Source organism: Stomoxys calcitrans, chromosome 4 (assembly GCF_963082655.1).
Source record: "Stomoxys calcitrans chromosome 4, idStoCalc2.1, whole genome shotgun sequence".
In the NCBI taxonomy this organism is placed as follows: Eukaryota; Metazoa; Arthropoda; class Insecta; order Diptera; family Muscidae; genus Stomoxys; species Stomoxys calcitrans.
The window spans coordinates 162363100-162384807 of NC_081555.1; the positions used below are offsets into that span (position 1 = coordinate 162363100).

Sequence of the window (21708 nt, forward strand, 5' to 3'; positions counted from 1 at the left end):
AAACCTGTGCCAAATTTGATGACACATACTGGAACGTCGAATAGAACATCTCACGCCCTAGATTGTAGAGAAGTGACCAAAATTGTGGTTTAACTGACTTAAAAGTCCATATCGGATGAAATATATACGTTGGAGTTATATCTAAATAAGGAGCGATTTTAATGCGCTCGTATTGGAACGTCAAATAAAACGTGTAATGGAAAATCGGACGAAAACTGTGGTTTCTACAGGCTAAAGTCTATTTCGGATGAAAGATATATCAAGGACCGATATCTAAATCTAAACCAAATTTTACTCGTACTTCATCTTGTTTAGATCGGACTCAAATAGTGGCTTCTACAGCCTTAAAAAACCATATCGGATACAAGATATATATGGGAGCTATATCTTATTCTAGACCGATTTATATGAAATGTTGCACTCGCACTGGGACTTTAAATAAAACAACTCACGCAAAATTTTGTAGAAATCGGGCCAAAATTGTACCTACTACATCCTTGAAAGTCCAAATCAGATAAAAGATTTATATGAAATTTTGCGCACATATGAAGACGTCAAATAAAGCACCCCATGGCCAATTTGGTAAAGATCGGACCAAAATTGTGGCTCATACAGCCTTTACACTCTATATCGCATAAAATATATATATGTGTGCTATACTTTAATCTGAGCCGATTTTTATGAAATTTTGCAGTCGTAAACTCTTTGTGCAAAACTTTGTAAATATCGGACCAAAATTGTGGCTGCTGTAGCCATAAAATTCAATATCGGATGAAAGTTATGTATGGGAGCTATATCTAAATCGGAACCAATTTTGACGAAATTTCTCACACCAATGGGGACGGTGAATACAACACCCAATGTCAAATTTTGTAAAGATCGGACCAAAATTGTGGATGCTATAGCCTTAAAACTACATATCGGATGAGAGAAATATATGGGAGCTATATCTAAACCTGAACCGATTTTTATGAAATTTTACACGTACATGAAGACGTCACATAAAGCACCGCACGCCAAATTTTGTAAAGATCGGACCACAATTGTGGCTGCTGTAGCCGTAAAATTCAATATAAGATGAAAGTTATATATGGGAGCTATATCTAAATCTGAACCAATTTTGACGAAAATTGTGGCTTCTACAGCCTTTAAAGACAATATCGGATGAAAGTTCTATATCGGAGCTATATTTAAATTCGAACCGATTTTTATAAAATTTTGCACACATATGAAGACATCAAATAAAGCACTCTTGTCAAATTTTGTAAAGATCGGAGCAAAATTGTGGGTTTCACAGCCTTTAAAGTCCATATCGGATGAAAAATATATATGGTCAGATCTAAATCTGAACCGATTTGTCATTGGATCAAAAAAAGACTTGTGCAAAATTTCATGACAATCGGACAATAAATGCGGTCTGTAACTGGATCAGAAGAATACATGGACAGACAGATGGACATAGCTAAATCGAATCAGAAAGTGGTTCTTAGCCGATTGGTATGCTTATCAATGGGACTAGCTCTTCTCCTTCTAAGCGTTGCAAACAAATGCACAACGTTATAATACTCTGTACCACAGAGGTGGTGTAGGGTATAAACAGCGGAGAGAACATTTCTCAGATTGTCGCAGCTTGACGTAGTTCGTGGGTCACCTCCGGAACTTACATTTACAAAAGATAGTACCACGGCGGGCTCTGTCATTAAAATTTTTACAGATAGTCCGAAGATAGAAATTGAAACGGGTGTGGTATCTATTGCAGCAAGCTCAATATCAACGATTCCTTACGAATGGGAAGTGAGCATCCCCCCTCGCGACGGTTATGGATATTTACAAAGTCTGATCAAAACATAACCTTTATTTTCAAATTTCTTAAGTATGTTCGATTTTCTTATTTTTTTTTCTGTTATGTTGGTCCACATGTCTGTTATACATGTTGGTAATATCAGCCATTTTGGATTGCTAGTTTGTTTTTGACAGATAAAAAGGTTAAGTCGTGTTTTGGTGTGCTCTTCGATTTTTTACAATTCGAAAAAATGGATCTAAGAAACTGTATTAGGTTTTGTGTAACCAAAAAGCGCGTTTCAGAAGTGTTTCGAGGATTAGAAAAATTAGAAACACGGAAAACATCGGAAAAAATATATAAGGGGATTATTTTGAAGGGGAGTAGTTATTGGCGAAAAACAAATACTTTTTGAAAATTTGTAAATGACATTTATTTATTGATTAGAACTTGTATACTTTGTTGGATCTCAGATCAATACTTCGATGCGTTACAAACGGAAGGACGATGTTGGTATTAATTTGAAGGGGACAAGATACTTATTGATGAATACATAAACACTTTTTGAAAATAACGGTTATTTTGGGATCAGACCTCGTATTCTCTCCTCTCTAAATGTTGTATGATCTTAAAGTGCGCTGCAAAGTGCCCGACATTATCCCAATGTAGAAATATAATACTTACTTCGTTTTGCTTTGAGGCACTAAAGGAACTCAAAGGCATAAACCTAGTCAAATACAAAGCCTTAATCAAAGTGAAACAATTAAGTTCATTGAACACCATCTTTTCTGGGCAGGTGTTACGGCTGAGAGAAGAGAAGGAGTTCAAGAGGAATCACAATGTGTTACATCATGGCCTACGCGGATGCTAAAACATCTTGGCGTTATCATTTTCCGATCTTACCTAACCTCACCTAGGTTATAGTGGCTGCCTCCAATTAAATTAACTTGTTTGCAAAATAACCATTGAAAATAAAAATTAAAGTGTTTTATTATCGTTTTCTTCATAACTGTTAATGATTTTCAAGTCACTTCTATAACATTTGATGGTACATTTTCGCCTATTTACGTAATTGATGTTGATGTTAATGTAAATGATGTGGACTTTACTCCAAAAATTCCTATTTCCTTTTTTTTAATTATATATGAATTACACTATTGCAAAATATACAATAGTAATAGAAATAACTTACGCCTTTAGGAAACATTTCAATTTTCACAAATTCATGAAATTGTTTTATAAATATATAAATCTAATCAGCTGATGCCTCCTGTCATGTGATACCATTCGCTTTCTTCAGTTTAACCTCCTTATGTTCGTGCAACACTTGGTAGGAAGGATGACGTCCATAAACATTTACATACACGCTTACATTTACCATCTCTTAAATACGTCACAAAACAATTTCTCATAAAAGGAAACACATACACAGCTACGTATGGGAAAGTTCTCTTGCACACAAAACAAAAAATTCTCTTTCATCACATATAAACCGAAGTCTCTGTCTCTTTCTCTCAAAATACTCAGGCCGCTCTCAAGTTTTGACAACTGATAGAACAGTTGTTGCTGTGCTTGCATTAACAAAGTATTTTGAAATTTTATTCTATTGATTTTACCCCGAAAACGGAAAAAGCACAACACCAACATCAACATGAACTCCACCACCACTTGGTTTCAAACATACATACAACCGTACTCTGAGCGTGTGTGTGCTTCAGACAGTTGAAAAGGGACCTCACACACACATTCACAGTTACCATGCTTAATTCTATTGTTCAGTTCGGGGGTCAAACAACACACCCAATTATTATCCTTACCCACATTCTCTTTAAATACTATCCGTTTTGTTGTAATGGCAAAAAAAGACTGCCATGATTTTGACGTAGAAATTAAATCATATAGTAATTAATTTAAATGTGAACATACTTTGGTAGATAATTCCTCAAATCACAGGAATTTTTATATTCGTTTTGTCGCACAACATTATGCAACTTTAACATCCCCAGATTCAGTCGCATTTTTCTTCTTTTATTTCAACTTCTTCTTCTGGCTTGGTAGGTAAGTCTCCTTTGCACGAAGACAATTTCAGCTTTTTCTCGAATTTTTGTATGTGTATGCAAATTAACATAAAAAAGGAAACACTTGAAACTCCATAGAATTTTGAATGTTATCAAATTTTCATAAAACAGACTTTGAATACAATGCAAAACACTTGTTTCCATAATTTTTTCTTCTCATTTATTAACACACGCATTCTAAACAAAAGGTATAAAATGATTTGCCTTTGTTTCTTCACCATAACTTACATCTTTTCCAGACAACTTAAGTCGCGGTAACAGCGCGAGTAACTTGAAGCTTACCACAGCCTTCATTGACAAATTTCAAACTGAACTAATAACCAACCACATGAGCAGGAGGCGTAAGAGTTCATGTACATAGGTACGTTGGGGCTGCCAGATTTGCCAATGTTGCCCATTTCAACCCCGAAACATTGTTTTTTACATGATTTTAAAAATGCGCTGTCAATGATGAAAGTTAGATGCCAATGGTAAAAAAGACTTTAAAAACGTTGTTTAAAATAAAGGAAGAACGGCGTGAAGCTGTCGACAGTAAGCGAAAAATTACTCCATATACAAAGATATATTCATTTACAGGTAGTGACAGTTGCCCAACTATTGAGTGCACTATCTGTCAAAATCAGTGACTAGTACAACCCTGATTTTGTGTATATTACTACTTCGGCCCATTTTTCGTTGTTTGCGTGTGTTGTGGTTCTTAACTATAATACACATACACAACCAAAACTCGTTGACAGATAATGCACTTGGCGAGAAAAAATTGTACTCAGCTGTTTACGGTACACTACCTGTTTACGGTACACTACCAAAAGAAGCTGCTTAGCTTACAAACAATTCAAGAAACACAGAAAAATATAGACCTACATTTGACCGATTAAACATGGTACTGACTTATAAAAATCTTTTCAACAAAGGTGTTAATTGCTTAAAATTAGAAATTCTATATATTTTGTAGCAGGGAAAGGAAACACAGTAATATTATCCTGTGTTCGCTTTCACACATATGCAATGCGAAAAGAAGTGCGAATGAGTCAAATATATGTTTACCTTCAATCACATACAAACACAAAGTGGCGTGGCTAGACAAAAACAAGTAAAAACGTGCTAAGTTCGGCCGGACCGAATCTTTGGAAATAAATTTAGTTGAAGGGCATAATTTTATTCTACATATCAAACTTTGTCAAACCAGCAAAAAATAACTAGGAAACGAACAAAGACAATCGAGAGAACGTTTTATATGAGAGCTATACTAGGTTATAAACCGATTTGGACCGTACTTGGCACAGTTGTTGGAAATAATAACGGAACACCACATAGAAGTCATAATAGAACACTTTGTGCAGAATTTCAGCCAAATCGGACCAAAATTGCGGCTTGTAAGGGTTCAAGAAGTCAAATCGGGATATTGGTTTATATGGGAGCTATATCAGATTGTAGACCGATTTTGGCCGTACTTGGCACAGTTGTTGGAAGTTATAACAAAGCACTACATGCAAAATTTCAACCAAATCGGACAAAAATTGGGGCTTGTAAGGGTTCAAGAAGTCAATTCGGGAGATTGGTTTATATGGCAGCTATATCAGGCTATAGACCGATTTAAACCTTACTTGGCACAGTTATTGGAAGCCATTAAAAAACACTATGTGTAATTTCAGCCAAATCGGACCCAAATTGTGTCTTCCAGGGGCTCAAGAAGTCTAATCGGGATATCGGTTTATATGGGAGCTATATCAGATTGTAGACCGATTTTGGCCGTACTTGGAACAGTTGTTAGAAGTTATAACAAAGCACTACATGCAAAATTTCAACCAAATCGGACAAAAATTGGGGCTTGTAATGATTCCAGAAGTCAAATCGAGAGATCGCTTTATATGGGAGCTATATAAGGTTATAGTCCAATTTGGACCTACTTGAAATAATATCAGCATCGAGCTCTATTCTCATTGCAATAATCAGCAAATATGTCCTGTTTGGAGTATGGACCCTAAAGCTATCAATATCGAGATCCACTGTCTTGAAGATCCAACATGTCTTGGTGAGCAAATACGTCCTGTTTTGGGTTGTTATTGGTGTGGGACGTCCCCCGACAGTCGGTCTCGAATGTAGATATCAGATTCGTGGTCTACTCCCAAATACCTTTCATTTGAGCCCCATATTTCCATAGTCAAAATTTACCGGTTTGGGGGATGGGGTGGCCACTCAGTGACTTGGCCCTGAAAATATATATCAGATTCGTGTTATATTCTTAAATACCTCTTATTTGAGCACCATATTACAATGGCCAGCAAATACTTTCTATATGGGTGGTATTATGGGGGTGGGGTGGGCCAATAGACACGTTTTCCCGAATATTGATATCAGATTCGTTTATTTGAGCCCCATATTGCTATGGTTTGTCCTTCTTGGGGGATGTTTCGGGGAAGGGGTGGAACCCAGAAGCTTGGTGCCACATTGGGATTTCAGATTCGTACTCTACTCGCAAATACCTTTCATTTGAGTCCCATATTGCGATGGTCGGTAAATATGTCTGATTTTGGGGTGTTTTTGGGGTTGGGATGTTCCCCCAAACACTTGATCCGACAATTGGATATCAGATACGTTTTCTAATCTTAATTGCCTTCATTTGAGTACCATATTGTCGTGATTAGTCTATATATATATTTGGTAGGTTTTGGGGGTGGGGCGGCCCAGCTACTTACCCCATCCGAAATTTAGATACCAAAATTTTGTTTTTAGTTTGCTATGAGAGAGCACACAAAATTTCGCTTAAATCGCACCACCCATCTCCGAGATCTGGCGTTTCTGAAAATTAGGGTAAGGGGGAGGGTCCGCTGCGTTTGGAATTCTATTTATTCACGTCCGAATTTTTCCGCTTTTCTCTATTTCAACGTTTCTCACAGTACATTTGTTTTTACCTTAAAATTATAATTAAATAAATTATATTTTATGGAGAGATAAAAAACTACATTTTCTATTTTTCTTGACATTTTTTTTTTTTTTGTCTAGCCGCGCTACTTAGTGTCTCTATATGATAGAAGCGGAACATAAATTTGACTCATTCTCACTACTTTCCCATTATACCATATTAAATCGGTCAAATTTATCGGATACTAGTAGGTAACAAACATGATACCCACATCCTAAGCACATAATCTGTCTACGACTTTTAAAGCTGGATTCGAATCCTAGCGAGAATCGTCGATTATCCACTGTCCAGGGCCAGTGTAATTTTTAAGGTCTTCAAACATGTGAAATTGCTCCACACCACATTTATATGTGGAAATAGCGATCCTTATCAAGTTCCATAGGTGAGCAAGCTCGTTCCGATCCATACGACTGATCGCCACGGGAACATTATGGCCAATTAGCTATTTAAAGGCGCCAATAACTCACCTTGTTTCATAGGCACTCAGTATTTCAGCAAGAGCCAGTGCCGCCCGGCCTCTCACTGAGACTCTTAACTGGATATCGCTGATTGGCCGCGACTGCAATTGCCCATTGTGGTATTCATAGTCATCCAGTGCCGGGAGCTCACTAAGTGGTGTCGCTTCGCAGCACATCGTTTGAACATTGATGTATTCAAAATTAATACAAAATCATACTTAATTACTTTTGTTATTTACAAAAAATTAAATGAATTATTTGGATTGGTTGCTTTTTGTTATTTGATATATTAAACCGTTATAAAAGCTTTTTTCGTTCTGCATATGATAAATGTTAAACAACAGCTGCTAAACACAGTCGATAGCTGAAGCTTTTCAACAACAATCGATTATTATCGATTAACTTATCTTGCAATAGGTGAGTTGCCAATATAACACTTGTGGCACTACACAGAGAGAAAGTCACAAACACAATTCAACAATTTTGTTGGGGTTTGTACAAATTGTTTTTTTTTTATTTCAAAGCTTAGTTGCTTAATCAGTAAAAAAAATCTTCACTTTGGAAGAAAACTTTCTCAACGTTTTGTTCTATAGGAAAAATTTCTAAATTTCATTTTTTTTAGAAAAAAAAAAGTTTTTATTTAGATTCCATTGCAGGATATTGTCCGGTTATAGACCATTTCGTTCGATACTTTCTATTCAAAGAATAGCACAGCAAAGAACTTTTAAAAGTAAGGCAAAATGTGTGATGTTGCTAAAAAGCATTTGACTGAATATCCGTTCGCGATTTCTGATTTATTTATTTTATTTTATCTATTTCAACAGAATTTTATCTCAAAAAAATATTTCCATTGAAAATTCTTTAAAATTTTGTTTTTACAAATATATCTTAAAGTCAATTTTATTGAATAATTTTTGGAAAATCGAATTGTTTATTGCCCCTGATTCCAATGAAATATCATTTTCTAACTTTTCGCAAGAACTACAATTTTTTCTGTATTAAAATAATTCCAACGGAAATTTATTTTAATACCATGCAGAGCGAATGATTCTTTAATTTTCTGTTTTTATTTAAATTTTCCTGGCACATGTCTGACAATGACTGGGTTGAAATCCTGGCGAAAGCATATGAAATATTTCTCAGATGTGGTATTCCCATGACATAATTAACAGGTAGTGTACCTTAAACTGCTGAGTACAATTTTTTCTCGCGAAGTGCTCTATCTGTCAACGAGTTTTGGTTGTGTGCGTGTATTATAGTTAAGAACTATAACACTGGTCGTCCGCGCCCGGTAGCTCGCAGCTAAACTTCTCGTAACAGCAATAAACACCACACAGATCAAACCTCAATGTTCCAGCCTGTGTGGTGTTCACACCTATCCCGCGCCGGGCGGCAGAATTATCTTAAGAGTGAGAAAAAACCCCCTTGGGAGGAAGTAGTCCAACCTATGCTTGAACAGGGCCTATGGGGTCTGGAGAATTTCGACCCCTATTTGGAAAATTTACGAAATTGTTATTGTTATTTTAAATAAAACTCTATTTGCCTTTCAAAGCTAGAAGAATTTGCCGGCCTTCGACCGGGTTTGAAATTTTCCCCTCCTCCATATGTCCCACAGTGGGAAATATCAAAAGTATTTTAAATAAAACTATTTGCCTTCCAAAGCTTTATTTCTTGCATATTCGTAATCTTCTCGTTCATACCTTTAATTTGATGCCCATATTGCCTAGGTTTAAGAGAGTTCCAAATTCTCAAGACCTCGTAGGTCCTTCCTTCAAAATTTTGGACCTTTGTTTGCATATTCGTAATCTATTAATACATACCTTTCATTTGATACCCATATTGCCTAGGTTGAACTACTTTTTTTGGCCCCTAGGAGGATCCACAGTTATTTTTCTTGGCTTAATAACGAAACGTATTGAAATTGGAAAAAATTCAGTTCAGATTTTAATATATTTTGCAATAAGATCGTTATTACTAACCCGTTTCTCAAGAAATTTTGAACCATCGATTCTCTTATAGCTCTCAACAATATTGGTGAATTTGACAAAAATCAGTTCTAATTTAGATAAAGTTCCCGTATATATTTATCATCCAATTTTCCCTTCTAGAGCCATTGCAAGATATTTATCGACGATCTTCTTAAAGGTTTATACATTTTTAGCCAACATTTTTGATCCGATTTGGATATAGCTCCCATATACAGTGGCACAGATATGTCTACATACCTTTTCAAAAATAACAGTTGTGTAAACTGGCAGCAACGTAGATAGGAAAAGATTGTACCCGTAAAATGTTAACTATTCATAATACTGGGGATCATAGTAAACAATTTTAGCAACAATAGACAATACTTTTTCCTACAAAAATTTCTTATTGTAAAACAAGTTTTTAAGTGGGGTATGTACATTTTTCTGTGCCAATGTCCTATTTGGACAAATATTGCAAAAATATGATCATTTGTTGCCCGATTCTCACGAAATTTGGCACGAAAGCTCCTGATATGTTACTTCAGATCACTGGTGAGTTTCTTAGAAATCGGTTTATATTTACATATATCTCCCAATTTCCTAAAAATTTTGCACGCCGATTTCCTCTATAACTACAATACGAATCGATATATATCGAAATTCTTTTTTTCAAATTCAGGCAAATTTTTATTTTTACGACCTAGGCGGCATACCCAATGTGGTCAAGAGTTACAAAAGATCGGCTTTGATCGACTTTAACCATTCCTAACTTGCTTTTATCATTTTTTTGACATGTTATTGCAATACAAAACGTTATCTAATCCTAATTGCAAGGTCAGCCAAATTTATACATAGCTGGTCTACTTGCTTCAAACCATGTAGACAATAGCAAACAGTTTTACACATTCATGTGTATGTATGTTTGAATGTGTTTATTAATTAGAATATAGGAACTGATGTATTATTAATCCATTTGATTGATGAGTAGCGTTGTTTTGCTATTGATGTTGAGTTCTAATAACCATGAGTTGACATTCCGGTATAATATGAATGGCTACAAATAACAAGTGTCTGGACGTGCCTCTCTTTCGATTTAGACATCGGCGACTTAGGTGTTGCAGGTAACATATATGGAAAAATATTCAAAATGGATTACATGGCAGAAAAAATAGAAAGCCGATATGTTGAGTAGTTTAAAAATATACGTTAAGTGTTCCCATGACATATTTACCAGGTTGTGTACCGTAAACAGCTGAGTACAAATTTTTCTCGCGAAGTGCACTATCTGTCATCGTGTTTTGGTTGGGTGTGTATATTATAGTTAAGAACAATAACACACACACAAAGAACGAAAAATGGCGCGAACTAGTAACATACACAAAGTTAGAGTTGCACTAATCACTGATTTTGACAGATAGGGCACTCAAAATTTTTTTTTTTTTTTGAGCTACTGCCACTAACTGTAAATTAATATATCTTGAGTGTTCCTAAGTTCGGCATGTACCAGTAGTCGGCACCTTTGTTTTTTAAGGCCAAAACAGAATGAGCACGTTGAGCTTTGTTTTTGATCGGTGTGTTGAAAAATGCAACTCTGCAAACAAATCCCACAAAATCAACGCTCAAAAGTTAAACAATTTTTAACTTTGATGCTTAAAAAGACTTCTTCACATAAAACACTCTGCTTTTTGCTTTATTGCATTATTACCGTAAACAGCTGAGTACAATTTTTTCTCGCGATGTGCAAGTTTTTGTTGTGTGTGTGTATTATAGTTAAGAACAATAACGCACACAGAAACAACGAAAAATGGCGCGAACTAGTAACATACACAAAGTCAGAGTTGCACCAATCACTGATTTTGACAGATAGTGCACTCAATATTCTGTTGTTGGGCCACTACCTGTAAATGAATATATCCAAGGAGGATTTAAGGTTGGTGTGTGTTGCTACCTTTGGCTTTCCTTTTCCATTTGCATCTTCGATCATTCAGCTCGTCTCGAAAGAGAAACAAACAAAAATTGTAAAATTTTATGATCTCGCCCTAGCAGGCAAAAAAAAATTGAAAAATTTATATTTTCTTTACCAAAATACTGTATGCCGGTTTTGGGAACACGTCATGTCGAACATTGGAAAATGGTACCGACTACTGGAGGAAATTTTTAAATTTCAGAAAATTAATAAAAGAAATTTAAATTTTTGTTTGCAAATGCAAATTTTGCCCATGAACAATCCACTAAGGAACAGGGGCAAACTTCTCACATATCAATGGGTGCAGTCCGATTCAGGTTTAAGCTCAATGATAAGGGGCCTCCTTTTTATAGCCGAGTCCGAACCGCGTGCAGCAGTGCGATACCTCTTTGGAGAGAAGTTTGACATGGCATAGTACCTCATAAATGTTACCAACATTAGGAGGGGAAAACCACCGCTTAAAAATTTTTTTCTCATGGTCTTGCCGGGATTCGAACCGAGGCGTTCAGCGTCATAGGCGGACATGCTAACCTCTGCACTACAGTGAACTCCAATACATTTAAAATAAAACAAAATTTCGAGTTGTAAAAACCAACTTCCAATTCAACTGAACATTTGTACCTTGAAGGAGGATGGATTGAAATAAGCAAAATCCTTAAACTACCGACTACTGGTACACTTACCCTATGCTTATCAGTAAAAACCCTTCATCTTGAACTTACTACATAGTCCAAAGTTGAATTTTCGTTTATGTTCTTTGTTTTGTTTGTGGCTGAACTCGACTCGAACCCGACTTTGGACCATTTCAAAGTTGTATTGGGTTGCCCAAAAAGTAATTGCGGATTTTTCATATAGTCGGCGTTGACAAATTTTTTCACAGCTTGTGACTCGGTAATTGCATTATTTCTTCTATCAATTATCAGCTGTTACTTTTAGCTTGCTTTAGAAAAAAAGTGTAAAAAAGTATATTTAATTAAAGTTCATTCTAAGTTTTATTAAAAATGCATTTACTTTCTTTTAAAAAATCCGCAATTACTTTTTGGGCAACCCAATAGTTACCAACATTCATTATTCCTTCAAGCGCCTGCTCGCGTTTGTCTTTCACTTTAATTCATTAACTAGGTTTTACTTACGATTACTGTTCATGTCGATTTATTCCTCATTATTCTGTCTATATCGATATTTCGCAATTTTCCAAAGATTAAAGGTAGTACTCGTTTTGATCGACCCATGATGTCTTTGACATATGCATCAGTTTGTGTGGTTCATTGAATAGCATGCCATTTCTATTATTCACATCAGTGTAGGATGTCTTCGTGTCTGAAACGTAATTTGATATTGATTAGCTCGGAGATTTTCTTCCATTTTCTAACTGATTATCAAGGAGACTTTCAAGGCTATTCTGAATGGTCTAAATAGTTTTACATTGGTGCCAAACTCAGGCATGGTTTTTTATAATTTATATATGGAGTTACTTTGAACTCGACAAGCAGATGGATTTTTCGTAGTGTAAATACCTGGTTACACTACCATGGTGAATTTGCCAGATCTAAATCCACACTAATAGTTGGACACTGTTTCAATACTTTACAATAGCTCTCCAAATGTTAGTAAAGACCTCTTGATGTTCTTTGGAGACAAGTGTATGGTGGGCGCCCCCGTTAATCATTTTTGTGATTACGCTCATGATTCACAGTCGAAACTAAAATTATTTTTTTTTTATAGATATTTAACAAAGTTTGTATGTTTATGCGAACAGTACAACTACACAGTTTTACGGTTCAATAATAATTTTGTTTGCATATTTTATTTGCGGAAATTATAACAGTTTGCCTATAAAAATGAAAAACACTCAAATATAGTTAGCACTGAATAACGAAACGAAGTGTTCGTTATGCCCTCCTTGCTATCTTTTCAATTAGCACACACAAAACCCAACTACGTGCGGCAAGTGTCGCATGTGCTAAATGTTTTTTGTTTTGTTTTTATTTTCATTGTGATTTTCAAAACGAAATTGACTTCAAATATTAAGAGGTTTTTTTTTCTTTTACAACATTTGATTTATTTTTAATATGTAATACATTTAAAAGCCCTCAAAGGACTGGGAGGGGGGAGTTGACAGCAGTTCACATGAAATATCGACAAAAATACCAGGCTTGTTTTAATGTTTTTGATTTTTCTTTTTGTTTTGTTTGTTAATTTGTTTTTCATTATATCATTATATACATCTATACATATAAATAGTACAGTAAACAACATGTTTAGCTTTGAGGTACATTGTGTTTTAAAGTCAAGTAGTTTAACTATAGCCATTTCGGTTAGTGTGCCGAGTTCTATTGACACGCAACTAAATAAGCCACAGTACGATTGAACATCTAAATGACATTCAATGCAATGATTTGCATGTTTTTGGTTTTTTTGTTGTTTTGTTTTCTTTTACATATAAACCTTAGTACATTACAAATAAATTGTAGGAACATGTTATTATCAAAATATGAAATTATTATTATTATTATTATTTTTATAATATTTTAGATAGTGCAATAGTTTGAGATTATTCCTTTTTTTTTCTTTGCTCTTTAGTGACATAGAAGAAACTAGTAAACGAAAAACAATAACTGGTGCATCTTATGTCTTAAGCCCTGTTTGATGCCTTTTCACCCTGGCATAGGGTCCCACAGCAGGATCCATAATAAAATCGTATAAAACGCGCACCCAACTGGTGTGCTGAGGCATTGTATCATAAAATTCGGGGGCGATTTTCTTAACTTCTGGCAAGCGTGATCCAGGGACAGCAGGGAAATCGTGATGTTCATTGTGGTAGCCCACATTAAATGTGATCCAATTTAGGGGACCATAATACGAATATGTCTCAAATCCTTTGGCAAACATATAGTGCTCGGATATAAAATGTCCCGCCACTGGATGTAAGCCCATGGCCAGTATGGAGCCCAACACCAAATAGGCCATAGCCTTCCAGCCAAAGAAGTAGACCACCAAGAAATTAAATGTCAGCTGTATCACTGTGTTGACCACCTCTAAACGTGTTGGAGGCTTGGGATTGATGATAAGTGGGCGGAAGATATAGAAAAATGGCTGCAAGCATACCCAAATAAATTTTCCAAAAGTGGTGTTAAATAATTTGGCCTCCACCAATGTGGGAATATCAGTATCAACTACTTCATTTCCTTGGTATCTGTAGCAAAAGGAAAAAAAACCAAAAGATTGAAATTAACAAAAGGTTTTATATGTAAAGGGAATCGCATTATAAACTATTTAGGGAAAGCAAAAGTGGGTCGTTGCCGTATATACAATACTCCCATTCAGCCGGCGATCAGGGGCCTAATTCTTGCATCTGTAATCGAATGCCTTTTTGCTCGAAGATTAATTCCGCTCCATAAATACATGCTGTGTTTTACCTTATAGAAGGGCGGGCAAACTATCGATAATCGCAACATTCGATATTTTCAATAGTTTTAATAATTAATATCGATACTATCGTTAAATTCCCATCACCTACATTTCAAACGAAAATGAGAAGTAAAAATCAGGAGATCGATTTATATAGAAGCAATGTCAATGGCACAGACCAAATAAAACCAAGGTTAGTATAGTCAGTTCGAAGTCAAGAGAGAAATGAAATCGGATGGCAATTGCTCCCTCTATAGGCGCAATGCATCTTAAAGGATACATTCAGTGTTGTATTGCTTACTTTTAGTTAATTTCAGTCAAAAAATTAAATAACGATAGTGCCATCGATATTTTGCAAACTCTACCTTATAGGCCTTTTAGGCGGCACATCATGATCGTACTCATCGTATGTACGTGTTGAGCTTTGGCCAAAAACGGTGCATCGGTTTTTTTTCTTTGATTTTATTTTATTGTCCATACTTTTTTTTTCATTTTGGACAGAATGTATTTTTCAATATCTGTTAATTCATTTCTGTGAATTATAGAATCGATAGACGCCAAACATCGAAAACATTAAACGATTTTAATTTTTCTGCCATGACTGATTGTTATGTGTACATATGACGCATACACCCTTATTTTCACCAATACTATTACAATGACCTCGCATCATGATGTGCCACGTAAACTCATCATTAGTCCTATCCAGTGCAAGTCAAATGTTCTGGATAGATTATCAGTGCAAAGATGTACTGCTAAGTTATCGAAATCGTGCGACAAAAGATAATAATGAAACGATTAATCGTGTTTTGGGGAAACCACCGTAGCGCAAAGGTTCGCAAGTCTGCTTATGACGCTGAATGCCTGGGTTCGAATTCTGACGAGAACATCTGAAGAAAATTTCGGTGGTGGTATTCCCCTCCTAAGGCTGGCATGACTTACGAACGTAGCTTGTCAAACAGTTATCGATTCGGAGGAGAACAAATCGAACAATATAGCATATTTTACCATCTCAAAAGTAAACGAAGCAAATGGTGGTTATTGAAAAAATTATTACTAGCAACAAAATAATCAACAAAATAATCAAAAACACGTATTAAGAGTATACCATTGTTTATACACAATAAAATTATGTGAAAGGGGACTAAAAATATGTGCCTACGTCGTTTTAGTCACAGTGCTTCTTCGATGTTGTTTTTTTTTCGGACAGGCACAGGGGGTATAACAGACAAATATTCAATTAAATAAAGAAGCCTTTTCTTGAAAAAATATCCTGCTGCATGACATTTTGTGTTAAATGACACATTTTTGCTTTCGTCATGCTTGTAGACAATTTAATAATTTGGCAATTTTGTCCTAAGCACAATGTTAATTTTTGTCCAAACTAATGGACCAACAATGTGGATACATTGTAATTTTTGTTTTATTTTACAAAATAAATACTTCTATGCCCTGATTTTTACCTAATGTCCTGAAAACAAACGAAAATTAGTCATTTTGTGGGCAAAAACTCTCACATTTCTATTCGATTTCGAATTAACTAATCGATAACGGATGAAATCATTCAATAAAACTGAAACTCGATCGAAATAAGGCGATTACGGATGCGGTATTTAGGCCCGATATAAATATCAGGATATCAAATGCAAATGGTGGGTGGCCACAATAGCTCAGAGGTTAGCATGTCCGCCTATGACGCTAAATGCCAGGGTTCGAATCTTGGCGAGACCATCACAACAAAATTTTCAGCGATGGTTTGCCCCTCCACGGTTTGAAACAAATAAATCGTACAAAAAAATGGCACCGAGTATTTGACGGATATCAACACCCGACCACCTTTGAGCGCAAGTCAATCGCTTCTGTAGACTTGGAAATCATTGCAAAATATTTTGGAGTCGAAAATCTCAGGTCTCAACTACATACGTCTCGGTAAAATCTATTATACATACTCGCAAGAAAAACTATTCATAAGCAGTGCACATATTTCGTATTCAGGCCGCGAACATATTGATACAGGATATCCAAGAAAATATTATTTTTTGGAGCTGAATCCAAGACAATAGGACAAGACTGTCATGGCCTGCTTCGAGGAATAAACTCCTTAATCCATGCCCAGAGGGCCGTACCGACAGTTTAATCAAAAATTCTTAAAGGAAATAGAATCTTAAACGAAGCATATGTCGCAAGAAGGCCTACCTTCAAATGTATTTATTAAAGATATTACAGTCATTCTGCCTCAATTCCGTGCACTTTGTCATTAACAACCCCGCGACGTTATCGATCTTCGTGGTAAGACAACGGCCATATCATATGGACACCACACAGGTTGGAAACTTGTGCTCCGGCCTCGACTTCTGCGGCCTTGCTGTTTTTTAGTCAGATTCAGATTCAGCTACTTGGCCATCAATGCTACTCTAAGCCATCATTAGGGATTGGTTCTGAGGTATTCTCGTCGCCATTGCTATCAGATATTAGCAGCTAAGCAAAAAATCTTTCTTGGAGGATGTGCCTATACAAAAGCCATCGTTTTGATGACTTATTCTTTGGTGAAATTTACGAATTTCATTTCAACTCTTTTACATCTCGATTCGCTCGCAATCGCGTCTTTCCATTTCCGTCGTACCATGAGCTTCTTGGGAAAGGCTTCCGGTACCCAAGTACAGATTTTGCGAAATTGGTTTGTCGTTATATCATCGGGACAAGAGGTGCTTTCATCAAGCAGATAGTCTATTGCGTTTGCATCTTTTTTGGACGTCTAGCTTCCGTGCGTTGTCAGATTGCGCTTTCTCGCTACACTTAGGCGGGTGCAAGACTGTGCAGCAACAAGTTAAGTGAAGGGTAGGTTAGATTAGTGTGGCATTAACAGACTCAGACTATTTAAGTTCACTGTGATATTACAGTAGCGGCAGACCAAGCCTCTGATAGAAATCGAACCAACGACAGTCGCACAGGTTGTTGTTGTAAGAGTTAGTTGTTCTCTATTCTATCTTTCGTCTGTCTGGTTCTGTTGAATATCCAAATCCAGGAAGTCTGCCACCAAAGCTGCAATTAGACGATAAGACATATCATATGAGCTGTCACTTTCTGTATTCATAAGACATGTCTTATGTACGTCGAATACTAATAGAGTGCACTCTAATCGGCATGTATTCCTGTATGTATTGTACTCTTTTGTAGACATATAGCTAGATGTATGTTCGATGAGTTAAAAATACAAAAATTCATTTAAATGTTTCGTACGTATCACACGATGTGTAAAACTTTCAGAGTTTCTGTTTTTAAAATGTATGGCATGTCTTATCGTCTAATATCAGCTTAAGGTGTGTGCATCCAGAGGGATCTGGGTCTGGATGGGCAGATAAACAGGTAACGTGTGTTGTGTGGTCCCACGTCATAATGGGAACACCCATTCTGAACTATGGCACCAATCCTTGCTGTGTAGGAGTTGAGGCGGCAGCATCTGCTGGATCGTAATTGAACCAGAAATGATCTGGTTTGCCGGGGATGGTAAATTTCTTCAGGTGTAATGGGGCCGTTCGTTCGCCAAGAACCACAATCATCCGGTAGCTATTTACCGCATCTGCTACCGTTTCTGCATGAATGTTGTCTAGAACCGCTTAATATGCCGTTTAATCTAAGAGGTTCTCTTTTATAGCGCTGAATCTCTCTCGCTCTAGATGATGTAGATCCACCTTGGCGGTGGTTACCAATCCACAAGTTGATAATCCCTTAACAGGCCAGAAGGTATTGCTTGGACAGCACATATTTATGTTTTCGCACGGGTACGATCTTTGTCTCCTGATGGAGGTGGTCCACGTGAGAACTGAGGAGGCAAGTGTTTTGAGGACCTTATTTCCACTTTTCCATCAAATTGCAGTGGTATATGGGGAGAATGTGTAATAGCTATCAATTGTTACACCAAGTATTTTGGGGCACTTGATGGTGGGAATCGTTTCTCCATCTTACTTTCACATTCAGGTAATTATTCACCTCACTCGTAGTGATAAATGTAGCTGAATATTTGGTGGCAGATATCTTCAAATCTCTTGCAGCGAAATAAGCGGCAAGTTTTTTGAGGTAGACGTTAACCTATAGCAGATGCCAACAATTGGTGGGGCCTAATGACATGATCGTACAATCGTCCACATATGATACGATCTCTGTGCCGATGAGGTGCCGGAGATATCACTCCGCCTTGGAGAACTCCCTGCTTCACTCTTTGGTGTTTCGACTTCTTATCGCTGAATTCCACAAATGACTGGCGACCACACAGATAATTCACGACTCAGCGTTTTAGGCCTGGCTGGAGGGACGTGTTGGCGATTTCCTCCAATAATTGGGCTTGCCCGATCCTATCGACTGCATTCGATAGGTACAGTGCCACGAAGACCGTTCTATTACATGGCCTGGGCTGATTGAAGCCACGGTAAATGCATGCGGTAGTGGCATGAAAAGCAGTTGTGCTATGTTGTCTTCGAAATCCATACTGGGTATTCGGGAGTAGAAGTCCCTCAAGCATCTTGGCTAGTGGTGAGAAAAGGGAGATCGATCGGTCTGTAAAACTCCCCCTAACTTGGCCCCCTTCCAGCCTTCAGATCACTGTCATCTTCCTGAAATCGGGTTTCATTAGATTGTTCAAAGACAGGTTGAGGACAGTTATAAGGTACTCCAGGTAGATCCAGATTCTTCAGCATCAGTGGCCAGATTCCGTCGGGGGCCAACGCATTGGATAACTTGACGCCGATGACCTTTGTAACCTAGTACACGGTAAATTCTGATGGCTGTCCATCGGTTCGGAGACCACGGATACGACGAATGACTCCCCTTCTCTCACTCTATCGCTCTCGGAATACTCAAAAAATTTACGGTTTAACAACCTGACGAATCTCTTCGGGTCAGTCACAGTTACTTAGCAAAAGTGACTGAGATCTATTCATCCGGGTTTCGAAAGTGACTCAACAGACTTGCCTTAACCGGTACCTAAGTTGTTACATTGCTTCTAGAGTCTAACTACCCTTTTATTTCCCGCACAGGTAATCCGAACACGCTAACGACCACAGCTAAAAATTTATTTTGATGCTAACCCCAGAATTCGGATTTATTGTCATAGGCGGACAACCTAACCTCTACACCTCGGTAGCCTCCATTCTAAATATTTCACTTTTTTAATTTATTATTTTTTTTTTTTGTATGGAAAGTCCCACAATACCTTTTATACCACTAATATTTCAGTTCAATAAGCAGAAAAAAGCAATCACTTGGTGTATGACATGCACAATTTTTTTGAATTAGCATATTATTTGTATTTAGAATTTCTTATCATATCTTAAAGCAATAAACTTCATTAGATTAAGAAAACGTGTAAACTGGCTATGGCGAGTAATTATAAAATATATTACTGATATCAGTAGCTTTCATTTTGTTCAGCACTGTTTATGAAGTATGTGTAATTAGAAAAGTCGTTGGCAAAGAAAACACTTTAAAATAATAATCGAAACTCCCATTACTATTGTATTTCAGAATATTCTTCTATACCATGATTATGCAAACATTTGGGCAGCCAATTGAAATATTTTCAATCAATCGTGGTTATTAAACCAATTTGGCTTCGCAGTCATTTATTTGAAAAAAAAGTTCATAAAAACATTCTCATGCCCAATGTATTATTCACATACATACATACATATATTTCCCGGTATAAACACATGTATGTGTCACTAATATTTCTCTGCGCGTCATACTATGTATGTTTATATTTTTTGAGACTACACTATCAACATTATTTACGTTTTGTCTGCAAATTGGGATCTACCTGGAAAAATAAATTAAAATCGAATAGAACTAATACAATAGAACGGCGTTTTGATAAAATAAAAAAGAAAGTTGTTGATATTGGCTACAGTCTGGATATTTATATCAGACACTGTGTGTGTGTGTGGCAGAGTGTGTCCCCACACAGACATTGTGTGTGACTACGTGATACTATTATTTTTCATGTTTCCTCTAATAGAAGTACAATCAACAAGCCACTCGATTTACGGACTATTTGCAACGATGGTTGGTAGATAAGATTCCAGACAATAAAATCTACGAGTATTATGGGTGAAATGAGTTAAGGGTAAACTTTAAAAATGTCTAATGCATTTGGTTCTCCAAGCTGTATGACATCATGGTTCTTGTCTGCTACACCCTCCAATGGGCAATGCATGCCCTTTGCGTTTTTGTTTTGTTTTTACCTACGCATTAGCCCATAACATTTCGTCATTATAACTTGCGTAGAACAATTTGGTTAAGACAACGCCCTTTATAAATATAGATTGATATGTATAACTCCCATTTACTTACCTGTGATGTTCCAAATGATATTTCCGAAAAGATATTGACATAGGCAAACCAATGGGTAAATTACATATGAAACCCAATATCCTATTGTACATGGGCCGGCTAAATCCAAATGCCAAATTGTGGGAGATTTCGTGAACGGCCAACATAAGTGAATGATTAATTACTCCGCCGAATATGTATGCCGTCAATATCAAAAGAGGCCAAGAAAAGTCTTTGACAATGAACAGTGATAGAATTTGGATCATTACCATGCTGCCAGCTACCCATTTAAACTTCGGATCACAGCCATAAAGTTTTTTTATCTGCGGGTATTTTTCAAGGATAATCTTGCGGCGTGATGCATGTGGTTCTTCCGTATACACCCACTCGAAATCGGTGCGTGAAACTTCCTACAAATGTAGCATATTTTTATTGTTTGATTTAACTATATTTACAATATTTACTCACCTGTCCCATTTCTTAGCAGTCTTAATTAGTCAGTACTAAATTCTACGACGACCACTTGAAAAAAAGGCAATAAATAAAAAAAATTACGTTAACCCCTCCGGTGGCCTGCTTGATACTCGACGACCCGACGTTAATACACACAAGAATACAAGCAGAAACTAATCGAAATTGTTATCGATTGTTTAGCAAAAAACAGCTGTTTTATTTGGTCTGTTTTTGTTTTACACTACATTGAACGACATGGTACAATTAAGAGGTTGCGTCATTAGCACAACAACAACTACCTTGAATGGCAAAAGCCCAAAATTGAAATGTCAAAGTGGTTTTAGA

General features: G+C 36.5%; 2 protein-coding genes across 2 annotated transcripts in view; both read right to left on the bottom strand.

Moving 5' to 3' along the window:
• Window positions 1–4181, bottom strand: part of LOC106087816 (solute carrier family 41 member 2) — a 127939-nt gene extending 123758 nt beyond the window's left edge. Inside the window, exon 1 of the mRNA XM_059367750.1 lies at window positions 4087–4181. The gene's annotated coding sequence lies outside the window, so the exon portion shown is untranslated. The remainder of the gene's footprint in view (window positions 1–4086) is intronic.
• Window positions 4182–13032: 8851 nt separating this feature from the next.
• LOC106091278 (sphingolipid delta(4)-desaturase DES1) lies at window positions 13033–21514 on the bottom strand. The gene is made up of 3 exons (XM_013257757.2): window positions 21379–21514; window positions 20932–21320; window positions 13033–14371 (listed from the first exon to the last, which is right to left on the bottom strand). Exons 1-3 carry the CDS (start codon window positions 21385–21387, stop codon window positions 13804–13806), a joined length of 966 nt encoding a protein of 321 aa, XP_013113211.1. The 5' UTR covers window positions 21388–21514; the 3' UTR covers window positions 13033–13803.
• Between the last annotated feature and the right edge of the window lie 194 nt (window positions 21515–21708).